General features: G+C 39.6%; 1 protein-coding gene across 1 annotated transcript; it reads left to right on the forward strand.

The window, feature by feature from the left end:
• Positions 1 to 801: 801 nt before the first annotated feature.
• LOC310935157 (gamma-aminobutyric acid receptor subunit rho-1-like) lies at positions 802 to 25,547 on the forward strand (the record flags this gene model as incomplete). The annotated part of the gene is made up of 10 exons (XM_083899000.1): positions 802 to 908; positions 13,834 to 13,884; positions 15,562 to 15,668; positions 17,428 to 17,495; positions 18,623 to 18,846; positions 21,254 to 21,336; positions 23,050 to 23,190; positions 23,272 to 23,424; positions 24,640 to 24,836; positions 25,260 to 25,547. 10 exons carry the CDS (start codon positions 802 to 804, stop codon positions 25,545 to 25,547), a joined length of 1,419 nt encoding a protein of 472 aa, XP_083755126.1.
• Positions 25,548 to 26,775: the final 1,228 nt, after the last annotated feature.

Here is a 26,775-nt window from a genome sequence, read left to right on the forward strand (position 1 = left end):
CGACTGAATGTCAGAAAGAATATCAACAAACAACTCTCTTTACAATGAGAGTGAAATTCCTCTTTTTGACCCCACAGGTTAGATTTGCCTGTGTGTGTGTGTGTGTGTGTGTGTGTGTGTGTGTGTGTGTGTGTGTGTGTGTGTGTGTGTGTGTGTGTGTGTGTGTGTGTGTGTGTGTGTGTGTGTGTGTGTGTGTGTGTGTGTGTGTGTGAGGAGAGCCTCTGGCTCTGTTTCACCCAAAGTTCAAACTGTACATGCCACTCACTCACTCACCCTGGATTAACATCCTGTTGCATAACAACCAATGTGCATTGAATCCATAAAAGAGTGTTCCAGATTATGGCCTTTGTCATTAATGCAGATGCATCAAATCAGCCCCGTCATTGTGATGTGATTTTGTTTTCTCCAAAGGTGTAAATCAAGCTGATGACAGGATCATTTGGAACTGGACGCACTCATTTGTTGCGTTAGGTACTTTTCTCTTCTTCTTTCTTATCATTGTTGTGACGTCAGAGTGGGCATGCAGATTAGATCCGGTCAGCTTTAACCTGTGTATGCAGAGGTGACGGGGAGAAAAAACGTGCCACCACACTTCAGCAAATCCGAGCCATCTGACACAGAGGATTTGTAGCTTTAGGCCAAACCGCTGTGCCCCCTCCTCCTCCTCCTCCTCCTCCTCCTCCTCTGTGTGCCAACTATGTATATGTTGTCACTGTGTGTGGAGAAGCATGCGTGGAGCAGCGCGCGTCCTCCTGTGCGCAGCGAGCTCACGGTGGTGAGAGTGTTTGGAGGAGAACCACCATGCACACGGATGTGGTGCTGCTTCACCTGCTGCTCTGGACGCTTGGCGCGTCCGGGCTGACGCGTGCGAGCCGTGGACCAACTCTACAGCCTCATAGACACTGCAGGTCCCTTCACAGGTATGGATGCTGCCGTGCATGCGCGCACAACCGCGGGAAATGCGCTCATTTTAGCTCATAACCGTGTGCGTAAATATTGGACTGTGCGTAAAAACGCACTGTTTAAACTTAATTATTAGATTTATTAGATTCAACTACTTGAATGAACAAAAAAGATGGAACATTATTAGTAGGCAGTGTCCTTCATTAAATAACAGGGTCCTAACTGAGGGAGTGTTTGTGTGTATACAGCAGCAGAGCAGGGTTGGGTGGGGGCAAGAAGTATTTTTTTTTTTCCTTCAAGCATTCAGGACAGAATGACAGTTCTTTTTTTAGCAGTAGATTTCACTTCTAAAACTTTCCATGTGCATGTCTTTATGCTTCCAGTCAAACTCCAACCTGAAAGAAAGAAAGAAAGAAAGAAAGAAAGAAAGAAAGAAAGAAAGAAAGAAAGAAAGAAATGTATGTTTCTTCATTATAGAGTGCTGTTATGAAATCAGCAGAAGGCTCTGTTACATTCGGTTGTAAGGCATTAAGAGGATATATTGTCTTTTTTGGCTGCAGGGGCTTTTCCCCATGATGATGTAACATTATTTATTTGGATTTAGTGATTGCATCAGTCTGACATTGGCTCTGTATTACTTCTGTCAGCAAGTGATTGTGCTGTTAAAGCTACACATTGAATCTATAATCCAGAATGCCATTAGCGCCAAAAATATGGGTACAGTACATTATATACTGTATATATTAACATAGGGTTGGGGCGATATGGCCTAAAAATAAAATCCCCAAATTTTTTTATACCTGATCCGAATTTCGATTTTAATCTTTTTTTTTCTTTTTTTTTTAAACTACTAAAGACAAAATGATTATTCATATGGGGTACTATGTGCAAATGAATGATGTTTTACACATGTTTTTAGTAAAGTCCTTTTAACTGATTTGCAGTTCGGCAGTGTTCGGCTTGATCCTTGTGTTGGAGGTCTCTGGAGCAAAGACTAACCCTGATACAGTCACATACAGCAGTAACTGTATCTTGCTGTTTTCCGCACACTCGAAAAATCAATTTTCATTTTTTTGATTTTGATCCGATTTCGATTTAAAATCAATTAATCGCCCAGCCCTATATTATCATATAGTGAGATTTGTTAATTAATTTTTAAGTCAAGCTTCAAGTTCAACATTCAACAAAAACAAGTGCTGCAAAAATATGCTTTATACTAAGTTACGACTAAGCTATACTTTACAAACTCGAAAATATTGTTTTTTTCCAACATTCTACTGAGTGTATCGTATTTTTCAGTAGAATTTAATAGAGCGATTGAATTGCAGCCACTGCTATTTTCTAATTGCATTGTTTCAAACTGCAATATTTCATGTGAAAAGGATTAATTATTCAGCTCTCATGGTCATGGTTCCTGCGTGTGTGCAGTCCCCCTTACAAAATGAAGCATTAGCCTATATATATTTATATATATATATATATGTATATATATATATATATATATATATATATATATATATATATATATATGGTACATATTGTTGCAGAGGTGGAAACGAAACGAAATACATTTACTCAAGTTACTGTATTGAATACTTTTTTGGTGTATTTTGTATTAAGTACAATTTAAAATTAGGATTTACTCGAGTACGTATTGACTCAAGTATTGTACTTAGTTACTTTATAAATCCTATCCGTTACTGAGTAAAAATAAAAATTCAGCACAATGAAGACCTACAGGGTGAAAATATACATCAGAACCAGACGAATGATGATGTGATTAGCACCAGCACTGACGCGTGAACATAGAGGGCGTGCCCCAAAAGTGACGTAATATCCTGTGTCACGCTGGGCGCGTGAGCTCCAAAATAGTTTTGGATTTCTGACCCCTTGTCATATTTCTACTACCCTCACACCCCACACAAAGTAACTAAGTAACTTTTACTTAAAGTACATTTCAAATGAACTACTTTTTACTTCTACTTGAGTAATATTTCATCAAAGTATTGGTACTTTTACTTGAGGACAATATTTTAGTACTTTTTCCAACTGTGTATGGTTGGAACAATGGCTTTCTGCATGGAGTTTGCATGTTCTCCCCATGTGTGCATGGGTTTTCTCCGGGTTCTCCGGCTTCCTCCCACAGTCCAAAAACATGCAATATGGGGATTAGCTAAATTGGTCACTCTAAATTGACTGTAGGAGTGAATGGTTGTTTGTCTATATGTGTGGCCCTGTGATGGCGAACTGTCCAGGGTGTACCCCGCCTATCACACTATGTCAACTGAGACTGGCACAGCACCCCCCGCGACACTCCTGTGGAGGATAAAGTGGTAGAAAATGGATGGATGTAGGTGAACTGATCTTTCATACATTTGTAGCACCTGTTGTTTTAGAGACAGAGCAGAGAAAAACTCAGTTCCCTCTGAGGAAATTCAAATGACCTGGGAGTCTGGTCAGTAGGGGGATGATCAAGTGAAAGAAAGCCTAAAAATGAATGACAATATTTTTGTTGATATATTAATATTTCAGTTAACTATGGACCGACATTGAAAATAAAAACAGATTTACCAGATTTATGAATCAGTAAATAAATAAAAAAATCGTACAGAAATAATTAATTGTAAGTTAATATTAAGTGGTGCGCTGCATTAAATCCAATGGGGGCTGCAAGGGGCCCACGAGCCACGGATTTGACACCTCGTGTTTCTCTTTCATGTCTGGAATGACAAAGCGCTTGAGTGTGTTATTTGCTTCATAAACTTGTTATTTGTGGAATTGTTTTTGTTTTTTACATTCACAAATAAAGTTGAAAAAGAGAACAAGAAAGAAAAGAAAATCCAATATAGGAGAAGGTTGTAATAGCAGGCTACACTGCAGACCCCAGACAATTCCAATCAACTTATTAACTTGACTTATTAATATATTACTCATAAGGTAAATGGAAATCAGATACATAAGAGGGCACAGGACCATTAAGAGCTTTAAAAACCTGTGAAATTAGCTAAAAAAGGACTCTGAAGCTCTCAGGCAGCCGATGCAGAGACTTCAGAATTTATGTGACGTGAGCTCACTTCCAAGTCTTAGTCAACAGACTAAGATCTGCAGCCATTTACTTTGTAGCTTTCACCAATCCCCACCGTTTTCTGCCAGGCAAACAACCATGGCAGAGGCTGTGTCATCATTGAACATTGATCGGTCTTTCTCAAATGGTGGATCTGGACCAGGAAGTGGACTGCAGGACCTGCTAAAACCTTTTTAGACTGGGATATATTACGTCCAGCTGCTCTTCTCTCCTCTCCATAGACGACACTCTCATCACTGCAACACTCCACAGCCACCTCTCGCCAGAAAACTCGCTTGTGTCTACAACAATATTTTCAATATTTTAATGAGCATTCAACTTTGACATTTGCAACAGAAACTCCTACTTTATGCCACTATAGTGCACTTAAACAGCACTTGTTGTTGTAAGAAAAGCTATATTTCAGTGTAAGTACTGACATGTGTCTAACTCACAATCAACATTCCATCATTTAACTCATTGTACTCTCATTTTAACTTTTATTTTTGGAAATTAATCACAAAAAGCCCTAAAAACACGATAATATGCATTCCAACTTTTTAAAGAAGCTGTAATCGGGCATTTTTGGTTGCAGAAATCACACACAAAATAAACAGTAAAGAGACTGAGTTGTAGCATTATCAATGAACTTAAAGGTGCATTATGTAATAAATCTAAAGCAACTGGCCATAAAATCCTCCTAATATGTCACAGAGACTCAGGAATAATGTTCATATAACAAACTGAACTCACCAACAACAACAGTACAGACAAAATATTTGCATTAAAAAAAATATTTTGCAGACTGCAAATCATGTTTATGTTTTGAAATCATGTTTTGGCATGTGGCGCCACCTACCGCCGTCTACCAATCATTGCAGTCAGTAGAGTCTCAGCAACCACGGGTTGCCAGTTACGTCTGAGCTACAATGGCGGAGAGAACGAAGCGTATCAACCACGGTATTTTGAATTTGAATGTCGTAACCGTTTTTTGGCCTCATTCTTACATATGGCACCTTTAACATTTATAACTCAACTCAGAATCAAATGTTTGAGTTCAAACTCCTTTGAACACAGAGTTTGAGCTTGTTTAATGTTGTATAACTTCTGTTCATACAGTAGCAGCTTTATAAGCACATGATCAAATATTGCGCTGACTTTATGAATCGTTTCCCGACATTAAAGCTCACATAGAGTGGTCCTGTTGCACATATATGTTAGCTACTTACATACATTAACTTGTTTTTATGGTCAAAAACCTCCTAGTTGCTGTAAACGAGCCGATAGAAATCTCTCTTTTCTGACGCTGTCCTCAGCCCTTGAACCTTCAGGGCTTCGTAAACAAGGTAATGACGCAGATACACACTAAAAAATAGCGTTTATTGGAAATTCCGGTCTAGGTCCGCTCTAAGAATATTTAGCGGCAGTCAGCCAAACATCTGGCTAAGTAGAATTAGACAACAGAGGTCATGGGAGTCAGGCTACAGTGTAGCTATAAGCTAGCTTTTATCAGCAGCTGCTGTGGATGCGGTACAATCTGGTCATGTTTAACAGGCGCATTTTATCATGTTTCTTTGACAGATTCATGGAGTTCCAGGAACTTTTCAGATGGAAATAAATCTTTACTATTGATTTGATCCATTGAAAGCAACAACATTATTAAAATAACTGCATCGGCTCATGATTTTCACAATCTAGATTACAATGTAGATTATTTTCTCGATTAACCAGGTACTCGATTAACTCAGAAAATACGAGAAAAAAAAATGCTGGTGTTTCTGGAAATGATCATGATCTCAATAATTGATAATTTTGTCCATAATTGAGTTTGAATGATTTATTTGTATATGGTGCAAAGAAAGCAGAAATATTCACATTTAAGAAGCTGAGAATCACAAAAATCGAATTGCTAAACACAACACTGATGTTGACTTTGATATTGATGCTCACTTTCAGTTGACAGTAACCAAAGGTGATGTGTGTCTGCTTAAGAACATCACTTACTCTGATTATGTGTAACCTGTGTTCCACGTGTGTTAATATGCTCTCTCTGTTATTGCTATTGTTGTGGCTTTGGCAAAAGGTAACAGGGCAGAAGGTAAATATAAACCATGTTTGTCAACAGAAATGTTTTTTTATGAATGTGCACTTCTCAGTTTGGTGTGCACTTTCTTATTCATTCATTATTTCCTTATGTTCACTACAATCCAATTCAGGCTTTATCCATACGTTTAAATACATAAATACTGCTTTGGATATTCCTGGCATTTCAGAGCCCCCAAAAACAATTTTTAGTCTCTTAACAGACAAAAAATGTGATATGTTCACATTCACTCTGTGACTGGTTCTTATCAGACATGACTGGACTTTAAACTGTGAATGAAAACCTCTTTTAATGCTTGTTATTATTTTCTCAGTTTCACATATTTAAAAAACAGAGAAAATCCTTATTCTATACTTTCACTTTTGTTGTTTTTCACAAGTCATAGGGTGAATTCCAATTCCTTGCTTGACCCTCAATTTCAAAATTGCGCGCTCCCTCTAGTGCAAGTGCTGTCCCGATTCTCAGAAAAATTAAGTTGAGGGTCAAGTTTAAGGGCTGTATCGCCCTAAATATTGAGATTTTCCGAGACCACCCTTGGGAGCAATGGCTATTATCTTAGTTTAGGCCCATATTATGGATTACTGACGTCATTGTTGCGTAACATTTATTTTTATTTTACGATCTTTTGTCAATAGTCGGCCGGTGCGGACAAGTGATCGTTTGCTATGGTTTACTTTTCAATAAGCCGTGGTGTGTGGTAACTGTCAGCTGAATATGTCCGTGGTTGTGGTATTTGTATGAGTATCATCTTATAACTAACTGACAACCTAATAACTTGACTGACAAACGGATCGTAATAAATAATCCTGACGTAAATGTGTTCTTCTTCTTTTTTGGAGTTGACAGACTGGACGCAGCTTTCGCGTTATTCTGCCCCCTACAGTCTGAAGACGTATCTGCATTTAAGGGGTGTCCCATTTCTAAGTGACAAAATAACCCTCAACACTTGGTTTTGAGGGCCAGTTAAGATTAAGGGTTGAGCTTGAGGGTTAAGATAGGAATTGGAATTGGCCCTATACGCTCTGCAAACTAAGCACTTGTTTACCTAGTCATTAGTGCAGATAAAGATTAATCTTGAAAATACTGTTTTGAAATGAAAACATGGTACTATCAGGCTAGAATGAACCACAGATAGCAGCCTTGAGGCAGGGAGTCACTTCAGTGGTTTAATCAGACATCAGTATACCGGAAAACAGTACAAAGCTGCAAGCAAATCCAACATTGGCAGGCAATGGTTAAAATCTGGAATGACTTTGCCAGACTATATAGACAGTATGAGAGGAACAGAGGAAACAGTGTCAATATAGCTCAGCAAAGAGAGATCTACCCTTTCACTCTGAAAGAATGAACCTCTCCCATTAATATGCCTTCATAATTTCCCTTTAACATCTGTCAGTGGGTGTGAACTCTCACTGTGAATGTGTCGCACAGATGTAAAATTAGTTAACACATGTATTCCAGCTGTCAGTGACGTGGACACTGGTTTATTGTGAAGAACTCTTGTACAACATGACTGCCACACTCGTGGACCCGCTTGTATGAGATTTCCTCCAATGGTGCTTTAAATAATGACCAAGAATATACTGACGTTCTAACAACAATCTAACAAATCTTTTACTTTTTGCATGTGCTAGAATGTGCACAATGCACACATTGCTGAGGTGGATCAGTGATGAAAGCCAGAGCGCAGACAGTCTACGCACACTGTACCTGCTAAATAGTGCTCACGCGGCACGGATCTGTGCGGCAGGTTCATCCTTTGCGAAATTGCCATGGGAATATGACACCACTCCTTATATGGACGTCCTGGGTATGTGTGTTTATAGGTCACATATTCAGGCTTTAAAAATGTGTTTTCTTTTCATCTTCTGATGTGCTGTCGAGACATATGATTCATTTTTGTTTTGGTTCATAAACATGAGCCAAGTGAACTTTGAACTGTGACGTATTTCCAAATTTTGCAAATTCAATCCTTTTTTAAACATTTGAGTACTTTTCTACTCCCGTGTGTTCGTATACTGTACAGCAGTAGGTGAAAATTAAATATTTTCCATCAGATTGCCTATAGGTTGTGTTGAAAAAAAAAGAAGGATACAAGACACTATTATTGCACATTCTTATAGCCTCTGTATATACTGTATGTTTACAAAGAATATGGTTACCATGGAAGTCCACTGGTCCACACAGGTACAATTCCGTGCTATAAGGATACAAACGAGGGTGTAAGGAATCTCTGCGACTAAAATGTAAAGAAAGTATGTATGTGTGAAACAAACTATTAATAGCAATATATATTAAAGGTGCATTATGCAATAAATCTAAAGCAACTGGCCATAAAATCCTCCTTATATGTCACAGAGACTCAGGAATAATGTTCATATAACAAACTGAACTCACCAACAACAACAGTACAGACAAAATATTTGCATTAAAAAAAAATATTTTGCAGGCTGCAAATCATGTTTATGTTTTGAAATCATGTTTTGGCATGTGGCGCCACCTACCGCCGTCTACCAATCATTGCAGTCAGTAGAGTCTCAGCTGCCGAGCAACGAAACCTAAAAGACCTCGGTATTTTGAATTTGAATGTAGTAACCGTTTTTGGCCACATTCTTACATATGGCGCCTTTAAATAATATCTTCTTGTCCCCACCCGCCCCTTCACTGCTAACGTGTACACAAACGCTGCCTCGGTCAGGTCTGATAGTATTGCTTAACGCAGCACACAAGTAATGTTACACAGTTTCCCTTCAAAACAAACCAAACAGAGGCAGAATAATAACATTATCAACAACAAAAATCACCACAGGTCACGCACTGAAACTTTTAATAGGTGTTGATTTTGTTGAATGAGCGATTTGTCAAGTTTCCTTTTATCCCTGTGTGCAGCCACGTTCTCACAGAGAGTGAGTGTCCGGGTGCTCATTCACGGCGTGAACTGCAGGGACGACGGGTCGACCTCCACCATCCCTTTTCTTTTAAAGAGATAACAGAATTGTTTCCGCAAAGATGAATTCTTCACTCTTCCCTGTATCCAAAGTCTAATTCCCTTCCTCAGGTTGTGGAATCGTCCCGACATCAAAGGTTTTCTCTCGAACTCTGATATCCTGTTTCCCAGAGCTGTAATTTTATCTCTGAGTTGTAATATGGTCTGCTCTTGCTCTAACATGTACGAGGGCTCGTCCTGCTCCCGTCGCTCCATGGACTCGCTCAGTGTGGCGGCCAGTTTGGACTTCCTGTCCAGCAGTCTTTCCACACACGCCTCGACCTCCTTTGTCTTCTCGCTCTGAGCCCGACAAGCGAGCTCCAGTTCGTCGACGTTCAGTTCGGCTTTCACTTTCAGCTTCTCCGTTTCAAACAGTCGATTGATCAGGTCGTATCTCTCACTCTTCGCTGCTTCGATCTCACTGCGGATGTTTTCGTTCGTCTTTGTCTCGTGCACGAGTCTGTCCTCTTGCTCGTGCAGGAGCAGAATCACCTGTAACTTGGATATTTGGTCATGGTTCTGCAGAGCATCTCCTTCAGCCGAGGGCATCTGCGGTGCCTGGCGTCCTCCAGCCTGTGCAGACTGTGTTTCATACTGAAGCCACATTTTGCTTTCACAGATTGTTCTGTTTCAAGCTGAGATGACTGAGATTTTTGCTCAAGCTTGCGTTCCTGACGGTTTTCCCATTTTATCCACAGAACCCTCTCCAACAGGCTTCTCTTTGGCTTTCTTTACAGAACCAAATCTCAAAAATAATGAAAGAGATCTGTTGCATTAAATTAAAGGCACATAGAAGGCACATTTGATGTCCAGTCACATCAAAGTCAATACAAACACTTTCCTTTATCGTCAATATTATATCATTATCCGGTCATTATCTTATGCTATATTTTTCATTGTCTTTGCTTCTTGTGGAAGGACGTGGGTACGATTCCTGAATCTGCTCGTCTACATGCTGATGTGTCTGAAACTGTAGTGTAGAACAGCCTTGAGTGGTCATTAAGGCTAGAAAAGAGCTAAATAAATACAGAGCATTGACCATTTTATTATGATATGTATAAAGTCATGCAAATGTTGAAAAGAGCCGAATTAGCAGCCAAAAACAATTGCCCTTTTCATTACAGTATCAATTTAGCCTTGGGGTGAATTCCAATTCCCAATTCCAAAGTTTAATCCTCAATCTTAACCCTCAATCTCAAAAAAGCGCGCTCCCACTAGTGCAAGTGCTGTCCCGATTCTCAGAAAAATTAAGTCAATATTGAGATTTTCCGAGACCACCCTTGGGAGCAAGGGCTACCCAGAATGCATTGCGTGTTTTCACATAACAAAGATGGTGCCGAAAGCAGCGAAACGAGTACGCTACAAAATTAAGTTGTTTTTTTGTTAATAGAGATATAAAAATGATGAAAACCATTGTATTATCTTAGTTTAGGCCCATATTATGGATTACTTACGTCATTGTTGCGTAACATTTATTTTTATTTTACGATCTTTTGTCCGGCCGGTGCGGACAAGCGATCGTTTGCTATGGTTTACTTTTCAATAAGCCGTGGTGTGTGGTAACTGTCAGCTGAATATGTCTGTGGTTGTGGTATTTGTATGAGTATCATCTTATAACTAACTGACAACCTAATAACTTGACTGACAAACAGATCGTAATAAATAATCATGACATAAATGTGTTCTTCTTCTTCTTTTTTGGAGTTGACAGACTGGACGCAGCTTTGGCGTTATTCTGCCCCCTACAGTCTGAAGATGTATCTGCATTTAAGGGGTGTCCCATTTCTAAGTGACAAAATAACCCTCAACACTTGGTTTTGAGGACCAGTTAAGATTAAGGGTTGAGCTTGAGGGTTAAGATTGAAGGTTAAGATAGGAATTGGAATTGGCCCCTGATGTCAGGTGTTTTTTATTTTTTTAAAGTTTGCAGTAGTGAGGGGACAAAAATGGGAAGAAGAGATGTCACTAAATGAAGAAAACAGAACAAATTGCCTGTGGATAAACTGGAGCTTGACTTACGTTTTTGGAGGAAAGACAACACTGTCACATTTATATAGATATCTCTTACATTTCTTAGCCAATCCAAACAGTGTTTCTTTCAATAAATGAGGACTGCACACACCTGTCAAGTTGACCATTCAACAGATATGTGAATGAAAACAAAGGTGAAACGCTTCATTTGGCTGCTGTAGAAAATGGCTGCACAAGATGGCAAGGCCCTTGCCTATTCTCAGGCTATAAAAAGCAAATTATTTTTGATTTAACATGATTATACACCCATGGGCAACATGGTGGTCTAGTAGCTAGCACTGTAGCCTTGCAGCAATAAGACTCATGTTAACAACCATTCTGCGTGGAGTTTGCATGTTCTCCCTGTGTGTGCGTGGGTTATCTCCACTTCACACATGCAGAGGTTAATATTGAACATAGGTGTAAATGTGAGAGTGAATGATTATTCATCTCTGTAATACAAATGTGTTCCCCACACTGAGTACACTGGCAGTAGGAATCAGTAATGTTTCATTTCTCATCTCATCAAACTTCTTTCTGCAGCCTCCTGAGAGAATGCAGGTGTTAGACAAGCCCATGTAGCTTGGGCTTCAACTGACTCAGTATCACTTGCATGGCACATTCACATTGTATATACTCCTCTCTCTGTTGTATGACTGTCTATAGGCAGTTGTTTAGTGGTAAATGTGTTACTTTTCTACTGATCTGCACACACGGCTCCGAGTATTTATGTGTTGAACAGACAGACACACTGTCCTTTAATAAATAGATGGGTGACATCATGCTCCTTTTAACAGAGATACATCAAAGGATTAAAGAATTAAAAAGTACACTGTTGACCTTAGAAACTCACCTATCAAGTTTGGAGCCTCCCATGTTTCATTACTATCTGACTTTCTGTCCATCTTTCCATCTGTAGTCTGGTCTGTCCACAGAACACATCAGAGTCAAACTAAAACTGCAATGTTCGGTAGATAAACAGAAAAAAAAAGATCTGTTTTGGTTTTTTAGGTTTTGTCTTTGAGGGCTTTTTTTTCAATAAATCTTGATTTCTTCAAAAGTGTCCTTCTACAAGGGCTGAGGTTCTACCTGGAACCATTTGCTTCTGAAAAACCCTTTCCCGAAGAAAGGGTTTTTCAAGGGTTCTTGCTAACACCAATGGTTCCAGTAAGAACCATTTTGATCCAGAGAACCATTTAAAACCCCTTTCTTGAATAAAGGGTTTTAAAAAGGTTATTATTATTCATCACATTTCTAGAGTGCTTTCACCCATTACAGACCACCACAATCATTCATACATAATTCATCGCATGTTTTTTCGAACTGTGGGAGGAAGCCGGAGAACCCGGAGAAAACCCACGCACACACGGGAGAACATGCAAACTCCTTACAGAAAGGTCCTTGTTCCAACTGGGTCTCGAAGTTGTTCCAACCCAGGAACTTGGGTCTTCTTGCTGCAAAGGCTAGAGTGCTAACCAATACACCAACCATGGACCCTTTCGGAGGGTTCTTGGTGGTAAAAGGTTCCACCTGGAGCCAAAAAGGGTTCTCCTATGAGGACAAGCCGAAGAACCTTATATGGTTCTACTTAGTACTTTTATTTCTAAGAGTGTAGAATGTCTCTATTCTCCATCCATGCTTACTTATAATGCTATCTTATATCCATCAGACATCTTGTTTTTAAAGTCTGATGTGGACTTTAAGCTCACACTCTCGTCCCACATTCATCCACTCATCATTCAGGCGTTCAAACAGACTCATAGTGGAATGTGACTTATGTACGGAAGCCGAGAGAGGCCATAGTTTCAGTCGGTTTTCTCGAGATCACAGAATAATCCATTTGTGATTTATTATAAGTACGGTTAACCCACATGATGGGAGATGAATCTGTGCACCTTGCCTCCTGTGCTTCATGGTAGTGTTGTGTCGGTCAGGAGTGATTCGTTCGAAAGTACGAATCATTTGAGTGAACGAACTGACTGGGATCACTTCATGAACTGATTCGTTCCTTTCTTAGTTCAGTTGAGCTCAGCAGTGATCGTGGCGGCCGGGAGTGGAACTGCCGCGTTCTGTGAATCACTCGTGAAGTCGTTAGCCCGACGCCGTCACTCACTCGTGAATCTTCGGCAAACAACGCCAGCCAATGTGCGCCGAGCGGGGAGGGAGTGACTAGTAAGAAGAACTGTGTCTGCCGTGTTACTGTGATTCGTTCGCGCTGTCAGTCACTGACTCAGTCATGATTCGCGAACGAACTGACACACAGAGAACTGGTGAACTGTGGCTGTGGACGTGAATCTCGTTCGCGCTGTCACTCACTCTATGACCCACGGCGTGAACGTACTGCACTCAGGGAGGAGGTGAGTCACATAGCAGGGCACTGGGCTCCTGCTTAGCACTGAACGATTCGGTGAAGGAATCTTTTATACGAATCATTTTAATTAACTGATTCAAGCTGATCCCATCACTACTTCATGGATGTTTTGTGCCCAGAGAAATGTGTTAGTTATTCATAGTACAGTAGGTAGTAGCGTGATAACCGGCCACCCCATTACCGAAACCACTCCGGCCACCCTGATTATCCGATTAGGGCAACTTTACAAGTTCCTCACCAACAAGTGCTTGACAGGCCAATCCGTGTGATTATGAACCTGACTATTCAGTCTCTCCACAATTATCTTGTTACAAGTAAACGTGCTTGTGATACATACAGACATAATATAATGACATGTAATTAATGACATATACATTTATTTTTTTGCCTTTCAGATCAAAAAGAGAAATGCCTTTAACAGGACAAAGTGGTCGCAAGATTGGAAGGTATGATGTGTGTGTGTGTGTTGCTTGTTTTCCCTTTGCTTGAGTCCAATTAGAACAATAACAGACGAGACAAAAGAATGTAATGAGGAGATTAAAGCATCACGACGAGACCTAGAGACACTCGGTCAATCACACTATTGTGTGCAGTATCTAGAGAGGAGGAGAAGACTGCGTTATCTCTCAGAATCCTACTAAGCTTAGTATAATCCATTCTTATCCTTCAGATTTAAGAGGTTTATAAGTACGGTGAGGATCCTGAATGGACTCGTAATACTGCGAAAGATTTAAACAAAAAAAACAAAACTGTATTATGTGTTTGACTCTGAAGCACTTCAGCACTTTAACCGCATTCTGACACGTGGAGCTCTGGTAGTCGACATCACACAATCCCATCATGCAACCCTTGTAACCCACAAATAGTAGAACAAACTACTTATACTGTATGAGGTTGCAGTTCGAGTTCCCGCCAGGTTAAGGACTAAGATATCCGGCAATGGCATTTTTGGGGCTTAAAAACGCAAAAAAAATGAACCCACCCTCCAGAGTATAAAAAAAGTGCGCTCTGAGCTGCTAACGCTGGCTATCCTCCCATACGCGTTGATCCATGTGCAGTACAGACAAACAACAACAAACACGTCGGATTATATCCATCAGTCGGACAGTAGAAGGAAGGAGTAAGTAGAAGGAAGTTTCAACGCATGCGCGTGCTCCTGGTGTTGTTGTATGACAGTGCTTCACAGTGCCACCTAGCCACCTGGCATGCATACTACATCAAATTTCACACACATTTGCGTCACCGTGTGCATGCAGATTTCCACTCAAAGACGCTCGTCTAAACGCAGAATAAAAAGCGGGAATGCAACGCCACTTTTGCGGTTTGTTTTCAGATCGTTGTCGTGTAAAGCCAGCCTAAATTGACCCCAGTGGGGTTGCATCAGGAAAGGTATGTAGTGTAAACATTTCTGCCAAATCCTGTGTGCAGATTATCCGCTGTGGCAACCCCTAGACAAAAAAAAAAGTAATTATAGTATTTCTAATGCAAATGTAATTGCAGTCTTTTACACAGATATACCAGGCTTAGACCGGGTTTTTTTTACCAGATCCAAAAGATCCTGAGAGACAGCAGAGTTGGAACACTGCCAAAAAAATATGCTCAAGAGTCAGTTTAGGATATTTTTTTTAATCTAGAACTGCCATCGTGGGAGCCCTAGCACACTATCTTTGGAAAATGGGTCCCAGAGTAAAAAGATAAACAACATGTTTACATTTTGTGTATAGAACCAACTTTGGGATTTGCTGCAAAGTAAACCAGTTTCATAGCCAGATGTGCAATAAATTACAAAACAGCAATTAACACTATTTAGATGAATAAATGTATCTAAGGTTATCTATATTTCCTTATTTGGGCCAGCGAAGCATAAGTGTGATAGTACGAATGCAGATAACCTCTGCTACAGAGCTGAAATGCTCATGTGGAGTTTTATCCAAAAGTGCCGTATGGATGTGTCCTAATGTAAAATATGTATCATGCTCTATATGCCACCCTGTATTGTATGTGTGGTAATGTTTTTGTTTGTTTTAAAGAGTTTAAAATGTTGTAAACAGCACAAAGTGACGTTGAAGCTGATGGGAGAGTAAAAATGTGACATGTTGTATCCCATAAATGTGGTCCTGCAGCCCCATGTACAAGATGAGTCCAGACATCACTAAAGCCTGGGCTACCAAATCCCAGCAGGTGTTGAAGATAGACGACCATGACTTTACCATGCGACCAGGATTTGGAGGTGAGGAGATCTCTAGTCTAAGACAAGTGTATTTTCAGAATAAAAGCCTGACCCATACGTCCCATCTAAGGACATGCACTGCCTTGATTGTACTCGTGACATAACCAGAGTGGGATTAAATCTGAGTCATGCTGCTGCTGCTGAGGGACAGTGATTAATTACCGAGAAGCAGCCGCCGTCTGCAGCTTTAGGTTTCTATAACCCTCCGTCATCTTAATCTGCCACATTAGCAGGACTAAAAAAGTCTGCTCGGTTTGCTTTTTAAATTCTCACACGTGTGTTTCCTCTGAACATGGAGTCCTTGGTCACCCAGCAGCCTGTGGTACGTCTTAACTGCTGATCATCAGGATATTTAAGCCGGATTGGGTCTGATTACTAGTGACTGAAGGTTTTGACTTTAAATGTTAAATGTTGGGATGTGGTGGTGCATATTATACACTGTATACTGCACTCACACACACACACTCGTTTCCATGTGATTTCTGTCTGGATTGTTTTCTCTGCTATAATGAAGAAAACAGACATCATCATTTTACTGTTTTGGAAGCACAGATTTTATGGCTCAAACATCAAATTAATTAGTTAATAACATAATCCACAGATTAGTCAATTATGAAAAAAATCATTAGTTGCAGCCTCTTACACCCCAACCAGAGACACTTTTACTACATTTATGCTAGTTTAACCATCTGAATACCTTTGTCGAAGTTATATTTCAGGTTTTACTATTTCGTAAATTTGCTTAAAAAAAAATAAAAAATAAGGGAGGGTTCTGGGAATGATCCAAAATATAAGACACACATCTATTTATTTATTTAATTCACACTTAATTATATCAAACACTTAAACATCAAAATCTAATTTTGGGGTGATCCTATTATGTTTAAAATAACAAATTTAACAATATGACATTATTGTCTACAACTATTTTCAAGTATATTGCTGTAACTGTAATCGATGCTCTTGTCTTACTCTTTATTTCGCGATGCCGCTGCTTTGTTAGATCTGAGTTGACACTGAAACTAAGAATTTCATGACTGTAATGATTTTGCACGATTATAAAGTACTTAATGTGACGATAAATAATCTCAAATCTTGAAGAGAAATAAGAATTAAGGGAACACAATGGTAAGATTTTAAACTGTAACTGACTTTTTTGCTCGATTATATTAAAAAAAGTTGATCAGTTACTGTGATTATTTGTAAAAGATACAAATGTTTTATCAAGTATTGCATTAGTAAAATAATTATATCTACTCCACTAACTCTTATTTGTGGTGCATCTATTATCACAAGGTGGCAGCAGCAGCAACAGCAAGCATTTTGTCAGTGAACACCATGTGTTTGCAGAAGTGATGACATTTACCAAGGTCTTTGAATGCATCTTGTGAGCTGCTTCCATGAGCTCAACACGCTTTGAACCCTGCATTACTTCCACTTGCTCACATGCACTGTGGTTTAGAATAATTGAATGTTTGACAAACAATACCATTGAATAATTGAATAGGGTTTTTTGCTAGAAATGCTCATCCCTACTGTTTTGATGGGGGATGTGGGTAAAAGAGTGGAGTTGGCTTTTCAAAAAGAGCCCCAACCTTCTCATAAACACAGATAATCACAGATACAACAGTTGTGAGATAGGTACTTGGGTCTCATGTGCACTCTCTGTGTCCACTGCTGACTTTTTAAAATAAAACTTTTACATTAAAGTAAATGTTCATGCATCTTTGAAAACAGCTGTATTGTCGTCTTTGTCCAGGCCCTGCAGTCCCTGTTGGAGTGGATGTGCAGGTTGAGAGTCTGGATACGATTTCAGAGGTGGAAATGGTAAGTTTGTGACTATTCTGTCCTCATCTAATGTTCAAGTGTCAGACTTGACAGATAGCTAAACATAGGGGATCCAATGAAGGCTTGTGGATTCAAATACGTTTGACTTCTTTAATGAGTCCGGATGTTCCACTATTCCTGTCTTGTTACATCCTCTCTTTATTATAATACACAAAAAATACACACAAAAAAATTTAAAAAATAAAGTGAACACATTTAGTTGTCTGTGTTTAGTATATTAAATATTACAAATACTCAAATTCAAAACACCAATAACTTCAGGATATTAAAGTACTGAATATTGTCAAATTAAATTACAGTAAAATCAGCAACAAAAAAAGAAATACAGCGCTCTGGCGTAGGAAATACTTCCATGACATTCACTTAGCATTAGCATTTCTCACACAACAGCCTTAAAAAGCAAGATAGTAACTCTTTCAAATATGTTCAAATTATTACACCAATAAGTCAAAACATTACATTTATAATATTTAACCACCGTAGTAAAAAGATAACAAGTTTGAACATACTCACAGGCGTATATCTTTCAAAGTGCACCAAAGGATAATTCTGCTCGTCTGCTCTACATGTACCAACATGGAGCGACACGTTTAAGTTGTTAAATAACCACAAAGGGAGCTCAACACATTTAAGCTAGACATGACAATCTATGTATTACTATCAATTACCCACACAGTGACCTTTGACACTTAAAGGTGCCATATGTAAGAATGTGGCCAAAAACGGTTACTACATTCAAATAAAAAAAAAAGAGGTCTTTTAGGTTTCGTTTTCTGACTGGCAACCCGTGGTTGCTTGGCAGCTGAGACTCTACTGACTGCAATGATTGGTAGACGGCGGTAGGTGGCGCCACATGCCAAAACATGATTTCAAAACATAAACATGATTTGCAGTTTGCAAAGTATTTTTTTAATGCAAATATTTTGGCTGTACTGTTGTTGTTGGTGAGTTCAGTTTGTTATATGAACATTATTCCTGAGTCTCTGTGACATATTAGGAGGAGTTTATGGCCAGTTGCTTTAGATTTATGACATAATGCACCTTTAACTCTATGTCACTATGTGTTATTAGCAAACATAGAACTGAACATTTTGTTTTAATTTAAGGACTTTACAATGACCCTGTATCTGAGGCACTACTGGAAAGACGAGCGTCTGTCCTTCAGAAGCAACAACAACCAGAGCATGACTTTCGATGGCCGACTGGTGAAGAAGATCTGGGTGCCGGACATGTTTTTTGTCCACTCGAAGAAGTCCTTCACACATGACACCACCACTGACAACGTCATGCTGCGCGTTTACCCCGATGGTAAAGTCCTCTACAGCCTCAGGTGAGTAATGCGGCTAGCAGAGTCCAAGAAGCTCACATAAAACAACGTTTATTAGTTTTACAAGAAGTTCTGACAGTCAGTGCTGACTGTGCTGTTTGACGAGGACGCCAACTGAAAAACTGCATGTTACTGTTTGCACGAGCCCTTTACAGGTATTTCAACAGGTAAAAAGAGGCTGAGTGGACTGAAATGTTTAAAAAATACAGTATATAACCCAAATGAAACTTCCAATTCCTTGCTTAACCCTCAATCTCAAAAATGCGCGCTCCCTATAGTGCAAGTGCTGTCCTGATTCTCAGAAAAATGAAGTTGAGGGGCAAGTTTAAGGGCTGTATCGCCCTCAATATTGAGATTTTCCGAGACCACCCTTGGGAGCAAGGGCTACCCAGAATGCATTGCGTGTTTTCACATAACAAAGATGGTGCTGAAAGCAGCGAAAAGAGTACACTACAAATTAAGTATTTTCTTTGTTAATAGAGATATAAAAATGATGAAAACCATTGTATTATCTTAGTTTAGGCCCATATTATGGATTACTGACATTGTTGCGTAACATTTAGTTTTATTTTACAATCTTTTGTCAATAGCCGGTCGGTGCGGACAATCGATCGTTTGCTATGGTTTACTTTTCAATAAGCCGTGGTGTGTGGTAACTGTCAGCTGAATATGTCCGTGGTTGTGGTATTTGTATGAGTATCATCTTATAACTAACTGACAACCTAATAACTTGACTGACAAACGGATCGTGATAAATAATCGTGACGTAAATGTGTTCTTCTTCTTCTTTTTTGGAGTTGACAGACTGGACGCAGCTTTCGCGTTATTCTGCCCCCTACAGTCTGAAGACGTATCTGCATTTAAGGGGTGTCCCATTTCTAAGTGACAAAATAACCCTTAAACACTTTTTTGATGGGTTTTTGAGGGCCAGTTAAGATTAAGGGTTGAGCTTGAGGGTTAAGGTTGAGGGTTAAGATAGGAATTGGAATTGGCCCCTAAGTGATTTTGACACAAAAATATCCCCTCAGCCACAAGGTAGGAGTGCAAATCACTTTTTTGGCAACTGAAATACTGCATGTTACCGTTTGCACTAGGCCTTTACAAGTATTTCAACTGTTAAAAGGGGCTGAGTGGACTGAAAAGTTGAAAATATGTCGTACCCCAATGAAACTACGTAGTTTTGACACAAAAAGCCACATGGTAGGAGCGCAAATCACTTTTTGGCAACTGGAATGACCTTATTCAGGTTTTCTTCACTAATGCACACAAACACCAGGACATCATGGGTGTTCAGGGATGGATTCTTGCCATTAGCCAAATTGGCCCCAGCTGCCACAGTGCAGGATGTGTAGTTAAGGGGATCTGGTTCTGCCAATTACAGCTGCTAACTCTGCTGTATGAGACTGCGAGCCAAGGGCTTTCATTTTGTAATCCACATTACAGAGCTCGGGCGGAGAGCAACAGCTGGACTGCCATCTGCGTCCCGCTCAGATTAGTTGATGCCATCGACATTTACAAGACAGTGCTAACCAGCGTTTCCCCCTGTGGAATCTGACATATTATATATGTGAGCACTGAGTGTGTTGATTGTCTATCACAGAGCCTTGTTTTTACTCTGCATCATATCTTCACATGTCTGGGGTTAATCTGTGCCCCGGTGTTGCTGGTTGGAGATATTTCCAGAATAACAGATTGGCGAGTAAGAAGAACAGTTTGTAGACCTCGCCTGCCAATCATGCAGCCGTCCGCCCTATCCCCGTGAGCTGGATTATACATTTTCATTCATCACTCGTGTGCTGAAACCAGTGGTCCACTCTGTGTTTGCCTTTGAATATGTCCTGAAGGTTATAGATGTGAATTATACACTCACAGAGAATAATTATGTTATTTATCTTGTATTGTTGGTATAATATTAAAGATACTCTACTTCATATAAATGTTTGGCACCCTCATCTGAAGACAGAGGTCATAAGAGGTCAGGATCATGACACAACAGCTGATAAACAATTCATTTTGATGAAGCATGTAGAGCTTTTTTTAGCCTTTACAGCACTAGACATAAGGACAGGGAAGAGGTAATTGAAAGGACTGATTAATCCAAACTGTGAGAGACAAAGCCTTAAATTCCTCTCTTGTTGTTTGCATTTTTTAATCACTTTCACTGAATTTACTTTTCATGAAAGATAGCTGAATAAATAAAAACATAGGGAGAGAAGAAGAGAGGACAAACTGACTGATGGATTAGAGAAAAGTAATTGAAAATAGATAAGTAGATGTTTTTAAGTTTTTAATTTTTAGACACATGGAAACTTAATTTACACCTTTTCCTCCTATTATATATGTTAAGGGAGATTTTCTCCACCTGGGACTCTGAGTTTTGTTTTAAGAGCTTATTGTTTTGTCTTTGCAGAGTGACGGTCACTGCCATGTGCAGCATGGACCTGAGCCGCTTTCCTCTGGATACACAAACATGCTCTTTGGAGATCGAGAGCTGTGAGTAACTGATATGATCAACGTTGTTATTTTACCTTCTCCTCTCCACTATGAGCCTGTGGTGGGTTTGTCTCCATCCAGCCTCTTTTCTTTGTTGGTTTTTAAAAGGTCAAGGTCTTTGAGAGTTAACAAACACACAAAAGCCCAATCTCAGTGTTCTCCTCTTATACCCTCAAGCCCTGAACCCCTGTGGACTTTGATGATGTCATCAGCTCAGTGTGATCGGCTGCAAGAAACAGGAATCCTGATGATGCTAAAGCATGAGGCCTAATTTAGTTTACTTCTGTTGAATGTGGCATTATTTGAAAATCAGTAAAGCTCCCATAGAACGGAAGTTCCAATTAACGCTGTTTTTTTAGTGTGTATCTGCGCCATTACCTTGTTTAAGAAGCCCTGAAGGTTTGAAACAAACAGTTCAGCCACTGCTGAGAACGCTGTGTTTTATTGTAATCTCGGGCTCTGCGAGATCTCTGAAAAAAACCTGGTCCGGTTACGTAAACAACGGTTCTCCTGAACAGCAGATTGCAGATTGTGTTTCACGAGCGACAGTGTCTTCTGACTCTGGGTCTGACTCCAGGTCAACGAAGCTATTTTTAAACATTGTTAAAACAATGTTTTGATAATGAGTAGCAGTGCATCCACCGTTCCAGAGGGGGGCGCTGCGCTTCTGAGAGCTGGTGTGCTAATTACATCACTTCTGGGTATTGGCCAATCACAAGACAGTTGGGAAAGCTCTACGCTGGCTGGCCAATCACAACACAGTCTGTCTTCTGGGTGTGAGATTTCAGTCTGAAATATCGCGAATGACGAGAGCTTCAGTGAGGAGAGATTTCTATCGGCTCGTTTACAGCAACTAGGAGGTTTTTGACCATAAAAACAAGTTAATGTATGCAAGTAGACCTCCATAACTAACATATGTTCAACAGGACCACTCTATGTGAGCTTTAATTCATTCATTCTTGGGCAAAATTGTGTCAGTATGCAAACCTGCAGTGTTATTATTATGCCTGGAATATTGTGGGGTGACCTGTTTTGGTGTATTTCTGTGGCAGTGTTACAGTGGTTAAGTGGTTATACAGAACTCCTTGCCCTTTTGTCGACGATATACGGCCTGTGCCTTTACACCGCTGGACTGGGCCTAAGTTCTTCAGTTCAGGAATTTTGGAAATATTTTAAATAGGAAACTTTCCATGGGAATTATGGGAATTTATGGGAATGAACTGGACATTTTGGGTAATTTAAAGAAACTGTGTCATATACAAATATGAAAAATGTTTTGTCATAAGCAGACATGCATGCAAAATTATACAATTAAAAAAACATGATGCAGTTTTATTTGCATAAATATAGGTGGGAAATGCAGTCCATAGTGTTTGTGGAGTAGTGTTACTCGCCACCTCTCTGATATGAACGAGCCATCCGATGGCAATAAAATTTGTCTGGGATTTCTATGGCCTTAAGGAAGGTTTTACAAAAATGCCATGAATTAAAAATATAGAACATAATGATCTATAAATGCCTATGTCCATGTCTCGAGATTTCCAGATAATTTCCGTAAAATAACATTTAATTCCCATTATATTTATATGAGTCTGGAGAAAATGGTGTCTGAAACTGTTATCAGGTCAGCAGAGGCAAACAAGTCCTGTGCGGTAATTCTTGTTGTCATATTAGTTTGTTGTAGTTAGTTGATTGAAACGTTTGTCTCACCAGATGCATACACAGATGATGACCTGATGCTTTACTGGAAAGAAGGAAACCGCTCTTTAGTGACAGACGAGAGAATTTCTCTCTCCCAGTTCCTCATCCAGGAGTTCCACACCACCACCAGGCTGGCCTTCTACAGCAGCACAGGTACAGACGCACCAGACTCTGCAGACCTGACCTGCCTTTATCTGCAGTATCTTTGGGTTTTTAACTTTCTCTCCTCTCCAGGCTGGTACAACCGTCTGTACATCAACTTCACCCTGCGGCGTCACATCTTCTTCTTCCTGCTGCAGACCTACTTCCCCGCCACTCTCATGGTCATGCTGTCCTGGGTGTCCTTCTGGATCGACCGCAGGGCCGTTCCTGCCAGAGTGCCACTGGGTGAGAGCGTCATAGCTGGATTATTATTAGTGTGGAGATAGATAGATAGATAGATAGATAGATAGATAGATAGATAGATAGATAGATAGATAGATAGATAGATAGATAGATAGATAGATAGATAGATAGATAGATAGATAGATAGATAGATAGATAGATAGATAGATAGATAGATAGATAGATAGATAGATAGATAGATAGATAGATAGATAGATAGATAGATTTTCTTATTTTTCAAAACAAAAAATCTCTTGGAAATGTCTACAAATGCAAAGAACTTATCAGGGTTCGTACGGTCATGAAAAACCTGGAAGAGTTTTGGAAATTGAAAATGCATCTTCTAGGTCCTTGAAAAGTTAATGAAAAACTAAATTTCCTGTAAAGTTTTGGAAAAGTCATGGAAATATTGCATGGATAATATTTTGGATGCGTAAAACATAAATAAAATGATGTAATGTGCGATTAAAAATTAAACTGACACGGAAGTGTCGAGCGGAAACAAGCAGATCACTGGCGCCGTGCTTAGTGACCCTCCAGTCCTTACATGGATTTTGAGATGCTCTATTCAACGACAAAATGTCAGGAAAGTGTAGTTTGAACGAGTATGATATGATTTAACTGTGTCTCTGCAAATAAGGCGTACGGAGACGATCATTCAGTCCTGGCGTGTGGGTTTCCCCGGCTAACGCACAAAAGCTAACGGAGAAGCTAAAAACACAAAGCAACACACTTCCGTGGGCGTTCTTACTCGGAGGTAAAAAAAAAAGGAGAAGCCTATAGGGGACAACAATTCATATGCAAACAATGCCACACAGTGGCTGCAAGTGTATACTGCAGGCGTGAACCAAGACGTAAACAACAAAAAAGCCCTTACAGAATACAACCACCTCTCCTCTCTTTTAACCGATTTTCGGTCTTGGAAAGTCAATGAAAAGTCATGGAAAACTATTGCTAAAAAAGTGTACAAACCCTGACTTATGTTTTTCTGTTAACCACATAACTGTCACTAGTTCAAATTAATATAAGGTGTTAAATAATTGCAGTTAAAAATAGAAAAGTTACATAATGCACATATTTCATATCGATTTATTTTTTGAATTGGGTCATGATGGTTTGTCATCTTTAAAAAACAAATAAATCAAAAGTCTGGGAAACACTGACCTACTACATCATCAGGTATAAAATTAGTTAGACCTGCTTCTTCTTCTTCTTCAGGTATAACCACAGTGCTCACCATGTCCACCATAATCACGGGAGTCAACGCGTCCATGCCCAGGGTCTCCTACATCAAAGCTGTGGACATTTACCTGTGGGTCAGCTTTGTCTTTGTCTTCCTGTCGGTGATAGAGTACGCTGCCGTCAACTACCTGTCTACGCTTGAGGAGCGGAAGGAGAGGAAACTCAGAGAGAGGGTCAGTGTCAGTGACTTTAGTGAGTCTGGGTGGTTTGGTTTGTCAGAGAGTTGGTCCACACTGAAATATCTCAGCTAATATTGCTTGGATAGCCATTAAATATTGGCACACAATTTTACTTCTCCCTGTAAATGAAGCAAACATGTTTTCTTTTGTGCAGTTTCACACCAAATACCTGCAAAACTAAGAATATTTCCATTAGCCTCAGGCAGTTTTGGTTAGTGCCTATATTGCAAATATTAGCATTTTATGTGTGTTTTGCAGTTATTTCATTATTATTTTACTGTTCACTTTTATTATTTTTATTGTACAACTTTGTTATTACTCTGATACACTGCATATATTATATATATTACTCTCCTCTACAATTAGGATTTATCACTAAAAATGTGAAAGTGTTAAGTATTTGTTGTCGTCTTGCAGCTGCTGTGTACCTGTGGTATGACCCACCCCGGCATGATGTCACTCACCTACAGTGAGATGGACGTCAACACCACAGGGAACTACGGTCTGCCCGTGGAGAACGGGATAAAAGGGGAGCGGATGTTGGTGCAGATGGCAACGGGGACTGACCTGGTCACCGGTCACGTTGACTCCAGCGCCTACAGCCACGTGTGGATCGACACACATGTTATAGACAAGTACTCACGAGTCATTTTTCCTGGATCATACATCCTCTTCAACGTCATCTACTGGTCAATCTACTCCTAACACAGAAGAAACTCAAAACAGACCTTCCTCTTTGAGAATGGAGACATGCGCACCGTTCACCTTCAGGCTGAATGAACAGAGCAGTTTATTGTAAAGAAAGACTGGACAATAAAAGAACCTGGGACTTTCTGACAGGAGCAACTCAATCTCAGAGTCTTTAATCAGCCAATCGAAGAAAATAACAATAACCTACTGTGGCTTCATAATTGCACATAATTTACACTCAACTGGTTCAGTGTAAACCTCTTATTCAAGGGCTTGAATCAAAGACGGTGCATCAGTAATTGTATACAAATGTAAATCACTTATTTTCTGGCTTTGGGTCCATGTGACAGGTTTGATTTAGTTGCTGTAGAAAATAGAAATGTCTGTTTTACACCTGTTTACAGTCAAAATGTATTTGTAACTGCAATAAAACAAGCAACGACTCCGACAACTTGAAATGAGAGTCTTTGTCTGCTTCCATGAAATTGCAGTGCAGTATGAATTCAAAGGTCCAAAAACACCAGGCTGTGTGATGGTGTCAATTTGGCATTTGGAACGACGGTAGTAGACCGTCCTCTTTCAACTTGAAGATTGTGGGTTCAATTCCCAGCTCCGCTAGTCTACATGCTGATGTGTCCTTGGGCAAGACACTGTGCCAGCAGCATGTGATTCAAAATGAGTGTTAGAAAATGTGCTACACATAGATGTGCTGTATGAAACACTGAGTGAATGGGTGAATGGCAAATCGGTAGTGTAAAGCAGCTTTGAGTGGCCATCAAGACCAGAAAAGCACTATTTAAAACAATTAACTATTTACCATTCCGAAGCTAAAATATGGGGGCTCATATATTTTAGAAAAATCAATAATGGCAGCAGAGGTATAAACAATAGTGAGACATTCCAAAGCTAATGCTGGGCATAATATTTCACCTAATAAAGCTGTCATGTTACTCAGTTTGCTTTCACCGCCATGTTGGCAGTACACGCTTCTGCAAAATGACCAATTCCCATGGTGGTTTCAAGCTGTTAAGAGTTCACTTTGCAATTTAAATCCACAGAGATAATGGTTGATGTTATATCTACAAAATAAATAAAAGGTTATTCATGGTCTCTGACATGACATCTACATTACAATGCAATTTCTAACATTATTAGAGGGTAGATACCAGACCTGGATTTAATGGGGACCAACAGGTTGTTCACATACACATTTTTTAGAAATTTTGAAAATCTACTACACCTC

This window comes from Microchirus variegatus (genome assembly GCF_963457635.1).
Source record: "Microchirus variegatus genome assembly, chromosome: 12".
Classification (NCBI taxonomy): domain Eukaryota; kingdom Metazoa; phylum Chordata; class Actinopteri; order Pleuronectiformes; family Soleidae; genus Microchirus; species Microchirus variegatus.